The following is a 20,289-nucleotide window of genomic DNA, read 5'->3' as shown; positions in this document are numbered from 1 at the left end:
GTTCTGATTTCAACCGTTCTCATCATCCGAGTACCATGATCTTGCATTGTCATAACACGGCTCACAAACCAATATGAATCTGTCTCTTTTATCCTTACTATCATTCTACCATTTTAAAATCTGGGAACGTCTATGTGGACTTCCCTGATAATCTTTATTTATAATATATATATATATAATTATATATGATCAGAATTATGTGAAAATTCATAACGGGTCGGGTTTTGTTCACCGAAACCCGTTTGGAACAGGACCCAATAACACCCGCCAACCCGTTTTCCAGCATCGTATATAACTACACTTTTCACTATTCTTTCTCTCTTTCTCGATTTCTTGATAAACCCTAGCTCTGCGTTGGCGGCGGAGCTCCTCTTGGAATCACTTTCATCTCGATCTTGTCTTCAATCTCTCCGTCCCTAGAGTTTGAGATCTACTACTCTATCGATAATGGCTGCGTAAGTGCACCGTTTGTCTTTGATTTCGTGGTTTTTTAACTGTAGTTGTTAATTTGATATCCTTTTTTTTTATACATAGTTTTGTTATATGGAAACCTGAACTGTTGTCACAAAATTAGGTTTTTGAGAAGTTTGCTCATTTATTTGCTTGCTAGTTGCTCGTAGTTGCTGCTCTAGGTTTTTGCGGACTAACATTGAAGTTTTTTTTGTCTTCTGATTTGTTATATATCACGGGAACAGTTGCCTTTGGTTGCAATTCCTAACTTGGATCTTTTTAAATGTTTAATTGGTTGATTATGGGATTTGATTGTCTTGAAATGAATATGAGGATGCATGTTTGAATGATATGGGCTGAAAAGAACCTTTTTTTTTTTTTAATGATTTCCAGATATCTAATGAGAATTGTTATATTTTGTTGTGATTCATAACTTGCATTCTTTTTAAATCTTTACTCAGTCAGGCCTTATATATTGTTCAGTGCAATGAATGGGTGAATCTATTGATATCCAATGAAATGGAAAGGGAGTTTTTCCCCCTGATTTTCAGATATCACTTGGAAATTGTTGTTTTTTGTTGCAATCAGAAACTGACTGTTTTTTTAAATCTTAAGCTTTGCTTTGCTGCTTGAAAATTGTTGGTTATGAGACTTCATTGCAATTGAATCAACACTGAAATTTATGAAATATTGTGGTGGCAAAGGATGTTTTTTTCATGGTTTTAAGATTGTGCATGCAATTGTCATCTCCAGTTGCAATTGGTACCTTGCTGTGTGGGTTTTTAAACCTGCAATCAGTTTAGTATGATAATTTGAGGAAATTACATAAATATTTTAATATATGCAAATGATATATCTGTATATATGCTTATGGCCATAGTTCAGATTATTGTATTTTGATTTATAATTAAAATGGTTCCGAATAGGTTTGGAAACATTTGTTTGACCACAGGAATGTATTGTGATAGACTGATTATTTCATGCACTTATTGTGTCATTCCTGACTGAACTGAACTAACCTTACGGGACTATGTAAGTGAGGAATGATGGACTCTTCTATATTTTCTCCTGTGGTAGAGAGGATGCTGTTGTTGCTGAAGTTCCTGCTCTTGGAGAGCCTATGGACCTGATGACAGCCCTGCAGCTTGTGTTGAAGAAATCATTGGCACATGATGGTCTTGTTCGTGGACTCCATGAAGGTGCCAAGGCCATTGAGAAGCATGCTGCACAGCTCTGCTTGCTGGCAGAGGACTGTAACCAACCCGACTATGTGAAGCTTGTGAAAGCGCTCTGTGCTGATCACAATGTGCATTTGATTACTGTACCAAGTGCCAAGACACTCGGCGAGTGGGCTGGGGTAAGTTGTTTGCTTTGCGAGTTTTTTAGTTTACAAGTAAAGTGATGCATGCACTCAGTGTAATGTCTCTATCTTAATCTCAAGTATGTTGCATTTTGTGATGATTTTGAAACTAGGTCAACACATTATTTGTTGTGCCATTTACGTGGTATTTTCTTATATTGTACAATTGTATCAGCATTGTAAATTTCCCATGCTAAGGCTTTGGGTTTCAAATTTTTGATAAGACCATGTCTGAGCAAGGAGTAACATAAAATCTTGGGGGAACTTGAAGGGTATGATTTAGAACCAAAAGGAAAATCTGGATGAATGCCCCCCATTGTTGTCATGTTACTGAAGCTTCCGTTTTCACTCTTCCTTACCCTATACTGACCAATTTTCTTAATTTTGATGATTGTCTAGCTGTGCAAGATCGATTCCGAGGGAAAGGCAAGGAAAGTTGTAGGTTCTTCTTGTGTGGTTATCAAGGTAAAACCATGAATATGGCATCTTGTGTGATTAACTTGTTGCCTTATATCTTGTTGTTGATTTTTATTATTTTAAATTTACAGGATTATGGTGAGGAGTCAGAAGGCCTTCATATAGTCCAGGAATATGTGAAGTCCCATTGAGATTGTGGCATTTGAATCTATCTGAACGAGTCAAATGTCATTGATGTGCCAGTTTTTTTTGTTAGATCTTGGGACCATGTATTTTGAGCCATTTTTGCTGTGGGTTACTGCTCATTCAGTTGAATGTTTGATCATTCCACTAGTTCTCTTACTTGGTTATTTATTAGTGTGTTTTCGAGTTATTTAATCATACCGTTTGAATCCATGAGCATGTCTTTACTGTGAGAGAGACTATAAACTGTGTTTGTTTTTGTTCTTTTGGTTTCTTCAATTCTTTTTTCACTCCATTATTCTGTAATATTCTCCTTTTAGGCTTTTTAAAGTATAAATTTTGTTTGGATAAGCATCATTTGGAATTTGGAAACAAAGGTTTTTAAAGGTAACGGATTTTTTTTTTTTAATGTGTTTTGATGTCATTTGGTGATTTATCAATTTCCCTTTGATGTAATTATTGTGCATATATTGATATTTTATATTTGAAAGACCATACATAATGTGCTGTGAAGTGTTCGAAAGATATAAAACTGCATATTTTTATCTGTCGTATGCATACGTGCGAAAGTGAACCAGATAGTTTGAAGTCTTATTTATTATTTTGTTTTTTAATATAAAATAAAATTCAAGATTTATCGTTTTAAAGACATTTTTCTTTTCTGTATTTAAGAATGTAGAATTAAATTTGTCAATTGTCACATTTAACTGTCATTTGAACCATTCCATTTTTATAAACTAATATATTTACATCATTTATATTAATTCTCACATGAGGTTTCATGATATTGAGCAGTGTCACTAATAAATTCGGTGGGTTGGATCATTAATGACCATTTTTCGCCTCATCAATAAATTCATATAATTAAAAAGCTGATCCATTATTCCTTCCCCAGTATCATCACCTTAAATAAAATTTGTGCACACTGTTCTACAAAAATAAAATTAAAAATAATAAAAAAAGGAATGCTGGAATAATAAATGCAAACTCAGAAAGAGGTCTTGAGGTTTTGAAAAACAATAGTCCAATGACAATGTAGCTAACAACCAGCACAATTCCTTTCATGTAATGCCACTTTTCCATCCTGCAAAATTTAAAATTTTCTGAATAAATAGAACATATGGATAAAGGTACAAGATCACCAACAATATCAAATTATTAAGAAAATTAGTATGAATTACCAAGTAAAAGCTGACTATAGCATTATGTAACCAAGCTAGGAAACACCAAATTATGTTAATAACTCACAAGAAATTCTTTTATTACCTGAAGAATCAAGGATACTATCAGAATTGACATAACTAGTGATGCCGTCTCCAAAAGTTTATAATCAAGATCCATTGGAATTCCTCTTATCCATGCGACAATTACACTTACCGGAGTCTGTATCACATTAAATAAATCATCAGTAAATCTCTTTCAGAATTTAATCTCTTTCAGAATTTGGATTGTTCAGTATCTCACCACAAACATGGTAATTTGTGTTGAAGAGCCCAAAGTGACACTTAAAGCAATATCCTGCATTATATATTCAATGACATAACTGCTCCTTATGTTGCACATAATTATAAAAACACAAGAACATTGAAAGAGTACGATAAGAGTGAGTACGATAAGAGTTATTACGATCTTATTTTTATATGCAAATATTATAGCACCGGCATGTTCTGATGCATTTCCGGCAATTGGCAGTAAAATGATACATAGAAAACTGACAGACATACACCCAAGACCGGGAAGCATCCTGCAAGAGATTCAGCAAGCATGGTTTCATTAGAAATATCTAAGTTCATAAAGTAAAGCAAAGCAAAGATTTTAGGAAAATTTGAAACTACCTCAATGGTTCCAACAATGTACTCTGATATGATTGCAACTAAAGTAGTCATTATAACTAACCAAATGCATGCACTAGTAAAACCAATCACCGGTGCATCATCATCAGATGAAGAGGCTTCATTATCACTGGAATCATCCTGTTAAGCATCAAAATTTATTTGTCTATCAAGCAAATGAAGATAAAATATGAGTAATTAATTGTTCATGTCTAAAATGATAGAATTGAATATCATTGCAATTACTGTCAAATGTATTACCTCAAGAATATCATACTGTTGCCGATGAGTCTTAAGCTGGAAGAAGAGGCAAGCAAAATAGGTGATGAGCATAGCTATGCTGCAAGCTCTTGAAAGGTCAAGGCTCATTGTTGTATGACTGTTTGAGCTACTTGTGTGATTACCAACCATCAATGCCAAAATGTGGCATTGAGAACATAACAAAAGAAGGCTAAGATTCACATTTACTTGTGTCTGAAAAAACAAGATTAGCATCAGTGACTTTAGACAAGAAGTATATATATGTATAAATGTATATCAGTGGTTTGGATGATTATTGTTACTCGATAGATACCAGGTCGAACTGACTTTCTTTGGAAAGGTTCGCTAGACCTCCAAAGAAAAGTGATGAGCCAAGAACAAGCAAAGAGGTTGGAGAGGTGGAACCAAGGAGAGACCATTTGAGGACATCGACCTTGTCGTTCTGTAGTGCCATCAATGCAATAATCAACTCTGGGCGCATTCCCGCATGTTGCATTTACAAGTCCACCAACTGCAAATGGTTTAGTTATTCTTGCACATTATTCAGCTAATTTTCCATTGATACGAAACAAGCAGAGAACATGAAGGTATAGTAAAACCACTTCTTTGATGCTAGAAATGGACACAGAATATGGATTCACTCTGACCAAACTGAATTAGATGCTACAAATTTGTATAGATAAATAAGTTTAAAAAAAAGTACCAGTTGGGCCAGCGTAGTATGCAATTTGTCTGCAAACACCAAAAGAAGAAATAGTAAACGGATAGATTATACATATCAACTACACTGTCAACACTCTTTGCTGCAAAGAACTTTCATTTTATAACTATTCCCCTTTTTCTTAATAACTATTGCAGCAAAGTAGTAAGATTCATGAAAACTAGCCATTAATGATGCTGTTTATTTGTAACCTCCTAACTTCAGTATTATTTTAGTTTCAAAAAGTTTTTCTGAAACTTTGTCCCCTGACCAACTATTTACATGATATTTTCTACCAGAAGAATTGTATAAAGGAATCGAAAAGTTTTACTTCTTATTCAATAAAATAGATATCAATAAGACCTTTTTCATTAAGCCAATCTAAAACATTGCAATAGAAATAAAATAACAAACTTACTCGCTGAGAAAACTCACACGTTCGGCAAGAGGAGCTAATGCTAATAAGCTGAATGAGAACAGCACAACCTATTTCCAGCAGGATAAGGGTAAAATTATCAGAAACTTTGTAAAAAATATCGAAAGCCGATATTTATGAAAAGAAGGCAATTTACAAGAGCAGTTTCTACTTGATTTATGAAAAAACAAGGTCAAACAGATAAAATTTGGAAGACAATGAAACAATTACATATGAACTCCAGTATTTCAAACATTTGGCATACTTATGAGTCATTAACCTCAAAATTCTGGCAAAAATTAGAATTCCACTCAACAATCTTGAGGTTCTTGATTTGCATCTCTTCATGATAAAAAAAGGTAACAAGATTGTTCACAATACTAATCCATTCATAATGTATAACATAATTGAATTGTGCTTATTAACCAATATACAACATACAATTTCAACAAATCATCTTCAGGCAATGATTTTAACATTTGTTTTTGTTACATTTTTTCAATCATGAAGCATCATATCAACTCTTCTAATGAGTCAATAAAGAGATTCCATAAAAAGTGACCAACTAAAATTGCATGAAATCTTCCCAAAAGCTACACACACACACACACACACACACACACACACACACACACACACACACACACACAGAATAAATGTCATGAAATTTGAAACTCAAATAAGAGCAAGAGAAACAAAAACAGAACTCACAGTGCCAAAATGGTAATGGCTGGCAAGAAGAGCAAGAGGCACAGCCGGGAACAGAAGTGCGAGCTTGGTGCCAAGCAGTACTTGTTGAAAATTAACAAGCAAGAGTTGGATCTTGGAAGATGAAGGAATGGTGGTGGATTGTTGAAGAAGAGAAAGCTCATTGTCATTGTTTGGGGAATCCATCATCCTTCTTCTTCTGCAGATCAGAAATGAAGGAAGAGATTAACAATTAAGAATGAGTGGACCAATAACAATTAATTAATTAATTAATTAATTTGTTTGTTTTGTTTTGTTTTATTTTATTGAGAGGTTTGTCTCATTGTCAGTGACCGTGGGTTATTTGAGACCGCGTGCACACCTACAAATCCTCTGTTTTAAGATCCTGTGCATAATTGCTTGAGCTGATGGATGATGTTATATATATATATATATATATATATATATAGAAAAAGTATTCTGCGGACGTCCGTACATGTTCGCAGTTGGTAACATGAGTGATTTCTTTAAAATTTTTGTACTGTAGATGTTAATAAAAATAGGATTTAATAGTTGTGATTTATTTATAAATAATAGATTGAATGGTTTAGATAAAAATATTATATATATCTTATTTTTTTTATATAATATATTATTTATAGGTATAATAATTCAAATACTGTTTATCCCATATTAATAATTATGAAACTGTTAGATCTCAATCCAATGATTCAAATCAATGTTCATAGATTAATTATTTTAATTTTTATATTATTTTTAAGATTTAAATTTAAAATTTAGAAAGACTGACAAGAGTCAAATAAAATAAAAAAAAGATTAAAAAATAAAAATATTATTTGAAATATATAAAATATATATATATATATATATGAAGTTAGTTAATTAGTGGTACAAGGGACATCGATGTCAGTGGGGACCTGCATGAGAGAAAACAGAAAGGAAGAAGTCGAAGGCTTTTTCATAATAAAAAAAAAGAAAAAAGTACATAGAAACCAGAAGTGCGGAAAATGATGGATGGATGTTTGTGCGGACAATAAAAAGGCATGGCTGGCAAAACATCATACACCATGACCATGCTGCTGCATGCACCTTCAATCTTGCAAGGTTTATATGTAACAGTAATGTAAAGGTCATTCAGACCTGGTGGATCATGTCATGTCCTTTCTGTCTTAACTGACTGAGTGTTGACCATCCTGCATGCTGTGCTGCTATATAATATATATGCGAATGAGGAAAAATCCTTTTCTATACGAATTGGTAATATTTATTTTAACAATATACTATCTACTATATACTATATACCCAGCCAAATTTTCATATTATATATATATATATATATATTGTGCGAGAAAGAACACTTTCTTTTGACGTCTCACTATTTAATAAAAGTTTTATGCACATGGACTCTGTTGTATATACTAATTATAAAAGCACATGCACATATACACTAGTATAATTTCAAAATTTTAATTAATTAATTTATTTATTTTATACTAAAAATCTATTTAAATTAGGTAAATGCAAAATTATAATTGAGAGAAAATAAAAAATGAAAATCCATTAACAGAAGGTGAGAACCTAGATGATGTGCCTTTCGACACTCTGGTGACATGAAGGTAACCCAGAAAACCGCGGATAATCACCTTTTACCTTTCGTTATCCAACTGGACCACAAAAAGATTGTCAGAAATGGGAACAAGGCATAATTCATCTGCAATGATTCATACTTAATAAAGTTAAAAGCAAATAACACAGTTCATCACAATCTATCGCATCAGTCAGTGGAAATGTTGAATAGCTTAAAAGAGTTGGCATACTGTCAGTTTAATCCTGTTATTTTGCAACAGAATAGTTAACAATCCAAGTGATCAAAAATTCTGAGATGTGATCTAAATCAAGCAAATAGCTTCATAACCCTGAATCCAACAACTATAATCCCTCAGTAATAATATAAAAAGCACTTCTATGATCAGCAGATCACCCTCAGTGAACATTAGACATATCTTCACAATGAATTCTCCCTGAGGAAACAACATTAGAACCTAGCAAAAGGGCAACTCCGATTGGCATGCATGCTCTGACTAGAAGGAAAAATTCAGCCAAACATAGCTCCGAAACGCCACTCATCAACCTTTCTCCAAATGATTGGATTTCCATGTGACCTCTGAAGAAAAGTTCATGATTGATACATGTATCCACTTGAAAGATTTGAAATTAACGATAACCTCTTCCCCTCCCACGGCCACCCCAACCCCTTCCTCTTCCGTTGTTTCTCCCACCACGAGATAAGCCTTCGAGAGCTCTAGTCACAAGCTGGTTTTGCATACCTCCAGCACCCCGCCCCTTCTTGGAAGCTATTGTATTTGTTGCAACATTGGCAGAAGTTGCACTCCTCTTGCCACTGCTTGACACATTTATCCATCCAAAATTTTAGGTTTTGTGCTATAAAACATACCCAAATTGAACAGAGGTTTACTCACCCTGCAGACGCTTGCACACGCTTTGGTAGTTCAGTTCCTGATAGGTTAACTTTGTCATCGCCAATGAAAGATGGAGATTTTGAATGCAGTGGCTGAGAGGGAAATTATGCAAACATTAGTAAATTAGTTCTGCTCAGCTTTAAATAATGTTGCAAGGCTAATTATGCTAACCTGTGTCATTGCAAGTATATTGTTACAAATGCGTAGGCTGGTGGTGGTTTTCTGCTTGTCTTTTCTCTGTGATTAAAAATGGGGGTTAATGAAATACATACCTGAAACAACCGAAGAATAAAACTTTAGATGTTAACAGAGTCAAGGCCAACTTACAACAGCAGCCTTTGCCTCTTCAGTCTTGGCTGCACTCATCAATTTGTCTTGTTCCGCCATCCCCTGGTTTAGTTTTTTCATTGCTACTTTCACTAGTTCCTCAATTGAACTTAATCTGCTTAGACCAAAAGAAAAATAATGTCATTTAAACAACAGGAAGAAACAAAAAACTAAACCAATAATTACTGTTGTGAATGTCAATATTATTATGCATCTGCAGCATATTGATCAGGTTAAAAACACTAGGGTTCTAGGCAAAGCCGTGCTTGTTTAGGTTGATCCACAAGGCCTCTGACCATTGCCAAATAATATATAGGGAATTGGCACAAACATATAAAATAAATTAAGGGACAATTGTGTCCTTACCCGTCCTCAAAGAAAACTACAATTTGATAAAATAAGATCAATTTAAAAGGAGCAAGACGATGCAAGCAAACACAATGTGGAAAATTAGAAAAAGTGCCCAAACTGCGCATCCAACTTGATGGTGAATGTTTCCACAAACAATCTGTTAAAATTTTACTAGGACTCGTAAATATCTTACTCCAGAAGCACGTAACCAGCATTGGGGAATTAAAGATTACCCGACAACCTATAACAGAAAGCTTACAGTTATAAACTGACAAGACTTGCGAGAGCATAACTACTGAGCCTGTCACGGGCAAGCACAACAATCAGAGTACACCCTCCTTCATGTTTCCAATTTTTTCCCAAAAAAAGGAAGCTATTCCATAACCATTCACACTTTTTGCCATTGCAAGGAGATGATACAGAACTAGTTTTACCCGACTCATATTAAAACATAAATTATAAGCTACAACAAAAAAAAAAAATGTTCTTCTAAGACCACCTTGGTGCATACTTCCAACTAGCTAATAGGTGAGACTACCAATAATCATAAGGCAAAAATCAAGAGAGAGCCTCCTCATATCCTCATATACAGCAAATGACCATATACGTGTATTTTACCATGAATAAATTAGTCAGAACTGTCAGGATAGTTAAGAGCAGGCTAATTCAGTAATGTGTAAATAAGAAACCAGAGCTCAAAAATATATATATATATATATATATATATATATTTTTTGGAGAATATAAACCCAAGCTGGAAAATCTTTAAAAAAATCTGCACAACCACATTTTTTCCTTTGGTAAAGATATCTGACTGGCTTTCTCACATCAATATGCATCACATAGAACTTCATTAATATTAATCAAACATTACTTAAAGAAGCATCTCAAACTCTATTAGCAGCTTCTTAGAGGGCCTCCAAAATCAAGGAAAATTCAATGACCCTATATATAAAATAAAAATACAAACCATTTATAGTGAATTAACTCACAATATAAGGAAAATGATGACAGATAAATCACCTTTCCATAAAATCCTTGTAGTTTTCAGAAAAATCCTCTCCAAGTCTGTCTGATGGCTGGCCAGTTACAATCTTGTAACCACAAAGACTGTTTGTAGAGTTTGGCGTCTGCATTTAAAATAATATCAGAAACTTAACAATTGTTTAAACAATAAAGACTGACTTAAAATATGTTGAAGAAAAGAGCTAACCTTGTAGGCTAAGTGATGAAAAGCGTATAGTAAGCACTCCACGTAATTAAAATTTGTCTCCTCTGTCTTTCTTCGAGGCATATATTTCTATATTCATCCAAACGAAAAAAGGTTAAACAAAATATATGGAAATTTCAAACAATATAACAGCAAAGCCCAGAATTTATAGAAATAGGTTGGTTATAGATGTATGATAGATGCTAAAAACAGCAAACCAGAAGACTAAGAAGATTATCAACATTACACAAACGCAAGAATTGATTCACTCACTACATCTAGAAAATTAATTTACTCAAGACGGTATTCACATGATAAGAAAATTATCTATAGACAAGGAAAATGAGAGCTTAGATGGTCCCAGATATACAGTTGGCAAACTGAGTGAAGAGAGTTGTAAAAACAAGTTTTACGCTATGGTGGGGAAGTCTCCTGTAATGCATGGAATGCAAAACCTGCTACACACATGTTCTAGCCAGCAGTTTATACTTAAAAAAAATTCTCTTATGGAAGTGAGCACAGAGTTTGGGTAATGGGCATAAGACTTGAACCAAAAGCGGCACATGCAGCAAATAATAAACAGATCCCAGATTATTATATAACATAGCTTCACCTAAAATAAAAGGTTCAAAAAAAAACTGAACAGAAAGATCTAATGATTTTTTTAAAAAAAAATTTACGTTTATTTATTTTGACCTCGTAGTATGTACCTTAAGTAGATCAACAACAGCAGGAAGAAGCTGCCGTGAATCTTGGGCAGACGCATAAGCTGAACTACCAGCGAGAGTCTTCAGCAAATCTAACTTCCGGTCTTCAGGGAACTAATTAATGAGATGAAATAAAATGTGATTAGTTCTCACCCCAAAAATACTTCCAAGCTGAATGCAACTGGTATTGATTATCAACAATAATCACTAAAAAACAATAAACACAAATCAAAATATAGAGCTAATACAATAATCTTTTTATGCTGACATATAGAACTTTATAGAAAACAATGAATAGATGATGGATGCATAAATAATAAGAAAATAGTGACTAGTAATCTTGGCATCACCCTGACTTCAGTTTAATATGCACATGCAACACACACAGTAAAAGTAGCTATAAGTCATGCCAAAAACTTCTTGACACAAAATATGAGAGCTTCAACTGATGGCTAGAAAAAGCACAAATTATAGGTACAGAGATTTTTGGCTTCAATGCAGTTTTGGTCCATACAGTTCGCCGCATTGTTCACTTTGTCCCTTGAACTTTAAAAATGTTTAATTTCATATACATGCTTTTGTCATTTTGTTCATTTTTATCAGTACCATTTCAAAATATTCAATATAGCTGCTACTTGACGTACAACTTGAAACATACAAATATTTTGTCAACTTTTCCTGATCAACATGAAATTTAGAGCAGAAGTGGATCTGTGGATGGTCATACAGCCATCTAAGATGATCGCATTTTGCCACATTAGCATGTTACAAGTTGTTCTAAAAACTTGAACTATTACAAATTGGGATAAGTACATAAAATATTCATAAGTTCTCCATAGTCTATCAAGTGGCCATCATATTGAACCTTTTGAAATTACAGGGACCAAAATGAAAAAACTGAAAAATAGAAAGACCATCCTGAACATTTTAAAAGTGCAAGGACAAAAATGAACATTGAGAAAAAGTACAAGGACAAAAAAAACACTTAACCCTAGATTTTTAAAAGACATGGAGCAAAATCACACATATGTAAATGCAATCAAGTACAAAGGCATCAGATTGGTTCTTTTCTCAAGGTAACATCCATAGTTTTACGGACTACTATGCTTACATCATTAATCTTATTAACAATACAGAGGAATAACAAATAGGAGTAATAGAGCACAAGCAATCAACCAAGACCTAGCTATAGTTATACACGAAAATCAAGCCGTACTTCTTGAATTTAAATTAAATTATAAAAAAAACTCAAAACAACATTAAAAAAAGCAAATAGATCAATTTTTAATTGCAATGTGATTTCAGTCCAACAGTGACACTAGATACTGATAAGCCAAATGATCAAGATAGATCTTATAGGAATTTGTTTGATGAGATTATTATTACATATGCTGTTAGCTGAACGTTAGAGCAATAACAATGACAAGCAAATTTAAATCAACTCACACCAGTTACCAGCTTGCAGCACCTCAGTAAAAGGCTTTTGGCATCATGAGCTAATTAGAAAGAGACAGCGTGCTCCAATAACGGGCACTAGTCATTTCTAGATATTTCTGGTTACCCTTTTTTTTATTTATTCTAGATTATAATTTTTTTTGAATTCCTATGTTTCAAAAGAAAACTTCTCATCCATAATCATCAAGTCTACAACATGACTTGAAAGTAGATTAACAAAACTTAAAAATTATAGGTGAAGGAGAAAAAAAACATGATTAATAGTTTGGTCTTAGTAAAGTAGTAAACTTGATAAAGGATTGCATGTCTAACAAACATAGAAATATATATATTTAGCTAATTCACTGGAAGAATAGTGATTTTATATAATGATCATACATGTTTAGACCAATCCTATTGGAATGATCATCCATAATTATATTGTGCACCTATATTTTGACATGTCAAAGAATATTATGATACTTGACATACCAATAGCCCCCAATAATCCAGTGCAGTGTCCTCTACAAACCAAAGATGCAGAACAAAACTTGCAAAGTTAAAGTCAAAAGAATAAAGAGCACATCACTCTTCATCAATCAGATTTGCCATGGTGCAAGTTTAGAATATAAATATTTGTCACCAGCATGGAAAAGAATCAGGGAAAGGACACTCACTGAAACAAATTTCAAGAATAGAATGGCATAGTACCTTGTCAAAAACAGGAATGATCTGTTTGTTGAAGTAGTTGAGGAAGTTGCTGCTTGATGCACCTCTCTATATGTAAGAAAAAAGAGTTTTACATCAAGTTAGGAACTGCAAAAGTCAACTGAAAACTCAGCCACTGCTTTTTCTTTTTCTTTCATTTTATTTGTTTTGCATCAGGCTATCACATACCTTAAAATATGGAATTGCCATAAACGTGCATGAGATCAATCTGTTAATGTGATCAATATCTGAGACCTACAGGATTAAGATAAACAGATCAGATCATCAGATCTGTGAAAAGACAGGATTGTCTCAAAGAAGAATAAGAAACACAGAACAAGCCCAAAGATAAATATTTAAGCAAAGGATTTAATCAGGTATCAAGAAAAGAATTGGTTGAATACAGCAAGCATGTGATTATATTTGTCCGAAGTACAGAACTTTATAATGCATGTTGTCCACTCTACAAAAAAAAATTGAAACCAATTGCCAACAACTCATAATCAACCACATCTACATCTGAATCCATGTGGAAGAAGAGGTAAAATCATGTTATTCAGCCAGACAAAATACTCAGGAAGAAAGAAATTTCTTTTGTTCCTAACATATGTAAGAAAGAATCTGCAATTGCAGGCATCCTAGTTTATATCATAGTCAATGGCTAACATTAATCAAATGGAATCACTAACTGCCTACAGCATATGAGGAAACTTTCTAAAATATTAAAAAGCAAATTTTTAACAATTTCTAACCCTGAAAAGGAAGAACTAGAGAAGGATATCAGTAGTATAAATGATTGTCTACCAAAGCCACTACTTATAAGTTATAATACACAAAAGAGAAGGCAAACATCGAGGAGAAACAAACTGGCAGCAAAAGCTGCCAAAAAAATCTGCGCATGAATTTTCAGAAAAATAAACAAAATAATTTGCCTATATGAGACACCAGCCTGAGAGAGTAAAAATGGTTGAAATGTAACCTCTGCAAGATACACATACAACCCAAGAAAACCAATTAAAACAAAAACTACCCACAGCTTTCAACTCTGTTTGGTCCCCATTTTATTAAACCCTCAACTAAGTTCAATGTGATTTTCTCCAAAATACACCACAGTTCATTCAATTTCAAGTTAGACTTGTCCAACCTAAAATCAAATATGTAAAAGTTCTACTCCTAACTAAGACCTAAGCCATATGTTAAAATCAGCACTGATCTAAGTACCTCCTTGAAACCATTAACCAACTAGATTGAAACAGAAAACATGATATACTAAAATGCTGAACCATATTAACACCCAGTGTGAGAAACAAAAAAAAAAATCATCTGTAAAACTTAACACCCATGTTGAATATTGTTTAAACGGTGGTACCCAGTCAAATATGCAGTTTACAGTTACAAACCACACATTATATAATTTTATAGTATACAGAAAACAGCTTTGAGTTTTTTTTAAATATTTATTTAATTCAGTTATATTTATATATAGAGAGGGTTTAGCTATGAAGACCATAGGCATGGGAATTATTACCTATCCTGCATTTAATGGACCAGAGCCATGGGATATGTGCTGCGGTAATAAGATTTAGGATGAATGGATAAGACATATCTATTTCTTTCTAACCTAACAGCTTGGTCCATAGAACTTGGTCTAAGAAGAATCGCTACATAGCCAAATTCTTTACCTTTCACTATTTTCCAATGTCTTGAACAAATTTTGAAGCATAACATATTAGAAAACAATCAGAACAACTCTCCAAGGCTTGATACCAAGTAAAGCATAAAACCAAAAGAAGCCACTGCAAAAGATAAAAGGAGCATAACACTTCTCAGCAATTCTTGAATTCGTTCATTGAAAAGCACTTACATTGAATTGTGCATGAAGATCTGCTTGTCCCTCAATTATTTCAATCAGTTCTTGCACACGCTCTGGAGGAGCATTATCCCTAAATATGCTGAAACTATTCAGGAAGTCCATAAATAACTTAAACTCATCACCAGTTACATCCTGTAAACTCTGAAACAATACAGACTCCAACCAGTTACTATATTTTTAGCAGATATTTATCATGTCAAAAAAACATTACTTGCAAAAAGTAATTAAATAAGTGAAGGGCCCTACTTTCTTCACCAAATCAGTGACATGCCTTTCCATTTCTGCTTGAGGCTTCAGAAGCTCGCCTTTCATAGGAATCACCTAATGGGATTAAGATAGTTAAAAAATGTCATTAGAAAAAGGAGCATCCCAAAATAACTTCTACCTTGTCCTTGATGAAACCAATAACCTTTTCTCGAATATTTTCCACACCTTGCTCAATATGCCTGAATAGTGCTGTCAATGATGCTGCAAAGCACAAGCATAAACTTGATAGTGAAATTCAGTTTAAATCCAACAATATGCAAATGAATTGGACAACCTCTGTCTCTATAGCACTTGTGAAAATAACCATAAAAAACAAATTGAGTAGTCGAGTCTATACTTCCATATGAAGTATACTTGCTTACATACCCACATAAAAAATGAATATTTGCATGTAAATTTGAGGGTCACCATTTTATCTGACAGTTAAAAGTGAAAAAAAGGTTTCCTTTGAATGATAGAGTAAAAAAAGGGTAGATTGGGGAGAAAAGTACCCTCTCCATCTAGATCTCTCCACAGAAACTCAGCCCTTGACAGAGGGAAGAATGGACAGGGAAAAAAAAGGAAAGGTAAGAGAAGAATTCAAAGAAAAGGAGAAAATTCCAGTGGATTAGAAAGAAAGAAGATTGATGAAAGTAAAACAGTCATTGGAAAAAGAAGGAGTTGTTTTTTCTCACTTTTGGGGCCCATCCAGGGTACACAATTACCACTTTTATTGGATATACATGCAAATTCCCTCAACTACAATCTGTAATTAATATTCAAGATTAAAAATATTCCATTTCAAAAAAGAATATATCACATCTCATAGTAATACAAAATATTACAATTTTATTCTGTACAAGATGGTTTACCTAAAAAAAAATGCAGTTTTGGTAACTTTAGAAAAAAGCTATAATGTCAACATCTTCCATCTGTGAGCTATTGATGGAAAAAATATAGGAAAATGCAATTGCATGATACTTTCTTTTTTAAAGCCAAATCTAAGGACCAAAGAGTATGACCATCTTGGAGAATAGGTGAGCAATTACCTTTCGCATCTTGTCTTAAAAGAGTCATAAGGGCCTTGTGCACTGCATCACGTTCAACAGTTTCCTCTGGACATCAAAAGCACGCACAGAAAATCAGGCTAACGAAAGCATAAAACGAACACAAAACACAATTACTGGTTTTTTTTAGTTATATCAGCTGCGTAACAAAGGTTAAGTGCTAAATAGGCATACCAGAAGTTAGAAGTTGGCCAAGTACATCCACAATCTTAGAAACATACTCAGGTGTATCCTTACAGAGGAGAGGAAGCCCACGGATTGCTTGTATTCTAATCTGTTGCAAGATAGAGATGAATTTAATTTGCAAGAGTGCTCAAAAACAAGCCTTTCCAAAAAAAAACCCAAATAAGCGAACATATTCAAGGTTATATATTAGGAATGCAGATGTCAAGCTAAGTGTCTAATAACAAAATAATTCCATCTAAAAAAACAAGTCCTAGTAGACTAAGATGCGGTGATCTTATTTCATGACTCATGCAAAATATAAAGGAATATTGAAAAAGATATGGTAAGATGTGGAACACTAATTGATTAGAAGGAAGATAAGAGAATCCATATGCCAATAGAAATGCTAGCATTGTTGCTGCCTGATCAAGTTTATTCCAAAATTTACAATTAGCATTTTTATTACAGCAGTAGAATAATGCAAGGTGACCAAAATTAGCATTTCTGGAGCCTCAAAAGGAAACTAAGAAAGCATATAATCCCTAAATTTTCTTGCAACTTAATGAAATTTCCCACACGGCTACACTCTAAAAAAATGAGTACCCTAATAAATGCTGAAATTACATGCCAGCCCTTCCATTTTCGGAAATTACCCATCACCATTCGTTTAATTTTAATTTACCTTCCACCACTTGGGGCAACTTTTAGAATGTGGTCTGTGTTACAACCATGATCAACTCAAGAATGTAAGCAACATTACCATTTCAACTCCATATCTTCCATTGTGACACTAATATTGAACCTGTCCAAACACCCTGTGCCTCTACAAAACCTATCATAGCTCATACAAATACTAACCAAAAGTTTCCATTTAGTAAGCGAAACGGGTAAAAGATATGGACAGCATTCTCTGTGGTTTAATCCCTCCTTTTTTGATAATTATTCATGCACTCTCATTATACTCACAATTACAATTAACATGACACAGTTACACGCACGTTTCCATTAATTCTCTCATCTCTTTATACCATTCTAGGTATATCTTTTGGTAAATATCTAGGACGATTCACAATCAAAGTTCTAAGTATGCAGAAAATTAAAAAATTAAGCCCCTAAGTAAATATAATTGTCTCAGTTCTCTTGCTTCCATAATCTATTAATAACTACATAGAATTATTATTAATTTTATAGATCTATCTAGCAGGGAGATTGAAGTCCCCTCCAACACACATACTGCCTTTTGAAACATTATTCCTCCCAATATGAAATCTTAAAGAATCCAAAATACATATGCAGTGCGCAAAGAAGCACAACGTACTATCATAATTACATCAAAACCAGGCATTATGAAGCAATCAGAGGATCTCTATTACATCAGCTCATAACATTTATTATATAGTGCTGACAAATCATTTGCCATTTCACCAAAATTTGAAAAAAAAAAATTCATTATTTCCATCAGACCTATCAATTTGTTTTTAATGTGATATTAAATAGAATTGATAAGAGAGATAAATGAAAAAAAAGAAAAACCACAAATGAGGAGGTGGGTAATGAACTGAATAACTGAATGGCAAAAAAAAAAAGTTCATATGATGATCCATATAATTATTATAGTGACCTCATATATGATTGCATTTAGGTTTAGTTGCTCTTATTATATTTTCCAACTACTTTCCATGAAGTTGAAATTAGACATGATTGAAGCACTCATATGTAAGACGAAGGATTAGCAAACCTAGAGTATCCAACCAGCTCCCTCCAAAGAGCTCCCTCCAAAGAAACTCTAGACACAAGGCAAGGCCACATTTTAGGTCCCTATGATTTCTCCCATATGCCCATGCTTAAAGAATTTCTGTGTTATCCCAGGATGAGGAAAGTGATCTAAATCCGAAATAGTGAATAATCAAGCAAAGAAATATTACAATCCAGAGCAAAAATAAAATAAAATAGGTTTTGCAACTTAAAAAATAACAAAAAAACATACATAGACCCAACAAATTCGAGAAAGCAAGGAAGCAAGAAAACAGCAACAAAGATCAGATCAAAGGCAAGAGGAACTAACCGCAAGCTCATCCTCTTCAACCAAATCAAACAGCGCAGTCGTGGCCTTGGTAGAGAGATTAGGGAAATGCCTAAAAAACCTAGGTATGAGCTGTGCCGCCAGCTGCTTAGCCTTGACACTATCACCATTCACAGCAGAAATTATCCCTTCATAGTCACTCACATGCTGCACCACGAGAAAAAAAACCCACTATTCAGCATCGCAAAACCCTAGAACCAAATGCTGAGCCAACCCTAGACACAAATCCTCAACAAAAATACAAAATTCACAGAAACCTGGGACTTGTCCTGCGCCTCGTTCAGCCTCTCTCCATACTCGTAGAGCTTATCGACGTCGGCAGCGTCGCTACGTTCCGTGCCCATGAGCGCCTCGGGAGGTCAGGAGGAAGGGGCAAAGAGCAAGAAGATAGAAAGTGAGAGATGTGAGTAGGGGGATGGATGCGGAGCTAGGGTTGGGAACCAAGAGAGGGAGGGAGAGAGGGGTAGATATCGGCGTGGAGGCGGACCAGGTGGTGCTCCGCTCGCTGGGAGCGGGAGAGAAGACGAGCGAGAGATCGAGAGAGAGGCGCTCGAGAGATGAACACTAGAAAAGGATTGAATCGAAGTCGGTGTTTGGAGCCCTACTTGGGCCCGAGTTTCACCGAAGTTTATGGGCCGGCATTTTCTGGCCTAGTACGGCCTGATCCATAAAAGCGCTGACCTAGCCCATTTTGTCCCTGGCCCACATCTTTATCATTTGCATTTGGACCCCTGAACAACCAAGAAATTGCATGGGTTCCTTTTAAGTAATAAATATGATTTGGTGTATGTATGCCCCCTGAAAAATAACGCTTAGTGCACGTGTGTCCGTACTATTTATTGTAAGTTTCAATTTGAAAAACTTTGTTTGTAATGACATGCATTTATTTTAATAAAAAAATAAATAACGAGATATTGAAATATTAAAATAAGAATTTTTTTCTATTTGAAAAATCTAGAGAAAATAGGTCATTTTCACCTTAACTAATAGAATGATCATTTACAGAGAAATCTGAACTGATCGTCACTTCCAGAAGGATATTTTAAATGTAACCGAGCTAGTCATATGTTGGTCAAATCAGCTCTTTTGTTTGGGCACTGTCATATATGGCATTATCCACCTTCCTAATTAGTGGAGATCTTGTTTCTGAAGCTTCTATCTATCAATAAAAACTCCTCTCTTTCCTTTAATAAAAATTAAATAAAAAAGAAGGGGATGATCATGATGGCTCTAGTAATAATGCACTATGCTTTTGTTTTATTTTTATGTCTTCTGCTTGATTTCGAATTGCTTCTATTATTGGATCATGCCC

At 34.1% G+C, this 20,289-nt stretch overlaps 3 protein-coding genes across 3 annotated transcripts; 1 reads left to right on the top strand and 2 right to left on the bottom strand.

Annotated features, from left to right (window-relative positions):
- The first annotated feature begins 318 nt into the window (after positions 1 to 318).
- On the top strand, positions 319 to 2,674 carry LOC120262429 (40S ribosomal protein S12-like). Its single transcript, XM_039270532.1, has 4 exons — positions 319 to 455; positions 1,528 to 1,807; positions 2,210 to 2,275; positions 2,359 to 2,674. The coding sequence occupies exons 1-4, from the start codon at positions 448 to 450 to the stop codon at positions 2,416 to 2,418; spliced, it is 414 nt and encodes a 137-aa protein (XP_039126466.1). The 5' UTR covers positions 319 to 447; the 3' UTR covers positions 2,419 to 2,674.
- A 617-nt stretch (positions 2,675 to 3,291) lies between these two features.
- LOC120261794 (vacuolar cation/proton exchanger 3-like) lies at positions 3,292 to 6,707 on the bottom strand. The gene is given in 13 exon segments (XM_039269779.1): positions 3,292 to 3,494; positions 3,677 to 3,793; positions 3,875 to 3,928; positions 4,037 to 4,135; positions 4,137 to 4,154; positions 4,246 to 4,383; positions 4,504 to 4,716; positions 4,817 to 4,978; positions 4,980 to 5,014; positions 5,207 to 5,235; positions 5,622 to 5,689; positions 6,330 to 6,525; positions 6,688 to 6,707. Coding segments are annotated over 12 exon segments (1,164 nt in total). The 5' UTR covers positions 6,516 to 6,525; positions 6,688 to 6,707; the 3' UTR covers positions 3,292 to 3,449.
- A 1,374-nt stretch (positions 6,708 to 8,081) lies between these two features.
- On the bottom strand, positions 8,082 to 19,547 carry LOC120261542 (apoptosis inhibitor 5-like protein API5). Its single transcript, XM_039269472.1, has 16 exons — positions 19,235 to 19,547; positions 18,960 to 19,124; positions 16,904 to 17,003; positions 16,712 to 16,777; positions 15,802 to 15,884; positions 15,663 to 15,737; positions 15,408 to 15,557; positions 13,733 to 13,798; positions 13,547 to 13,612; positions 11,405 to 11,515; positions 10,698 to 10,784; positions 10,508 to 10,614; positions 9,134 to 9,248; positions 8,978 to 9,043; positions 8,807 to 8,898; positions 8,082 to 8,727 (listed from the first exon to the last, which is right to left on the bottom strand). Exons 1-16 carry the CDS (start codon positions 19,319 to 19,321, stop codon positions 8,541 to 8,543), a joined length of 1,623 nt encoding a protein of 540 aa, XP_039125406.1. The 5' UTR covers positions 19,322 to 19,547; the 3' UTR covers positions 8,082 to 8,540.
- Between the last annotated feature and the right edge of the window lie 742 nt (positions 19,548 to 20,289).

The sequence above is a fragment of the Dioscorea cayenensis genome, chromosome 5, assembly GCF_009730915.1.
Source record: "Dioscorea cayenensis subsp. rotundata cultivar TDr96_F1 chromosome 5, TDr96_F1_v2_PseudoChromosome.rev07_lg8_w22 25.fasta, whole genome shotgun sequence".
Classification (NCBI taxonomy): Eukaryota; Viridiplantae; Streptophyta; class Magnoliopsida; order Dioscoreales; family Dioscoreaceae; genus Dioscorea; species Dioscorea cayenensis.
This window is presented reverse-complemented; position numbering and strand designations above follow the sequence as displayed.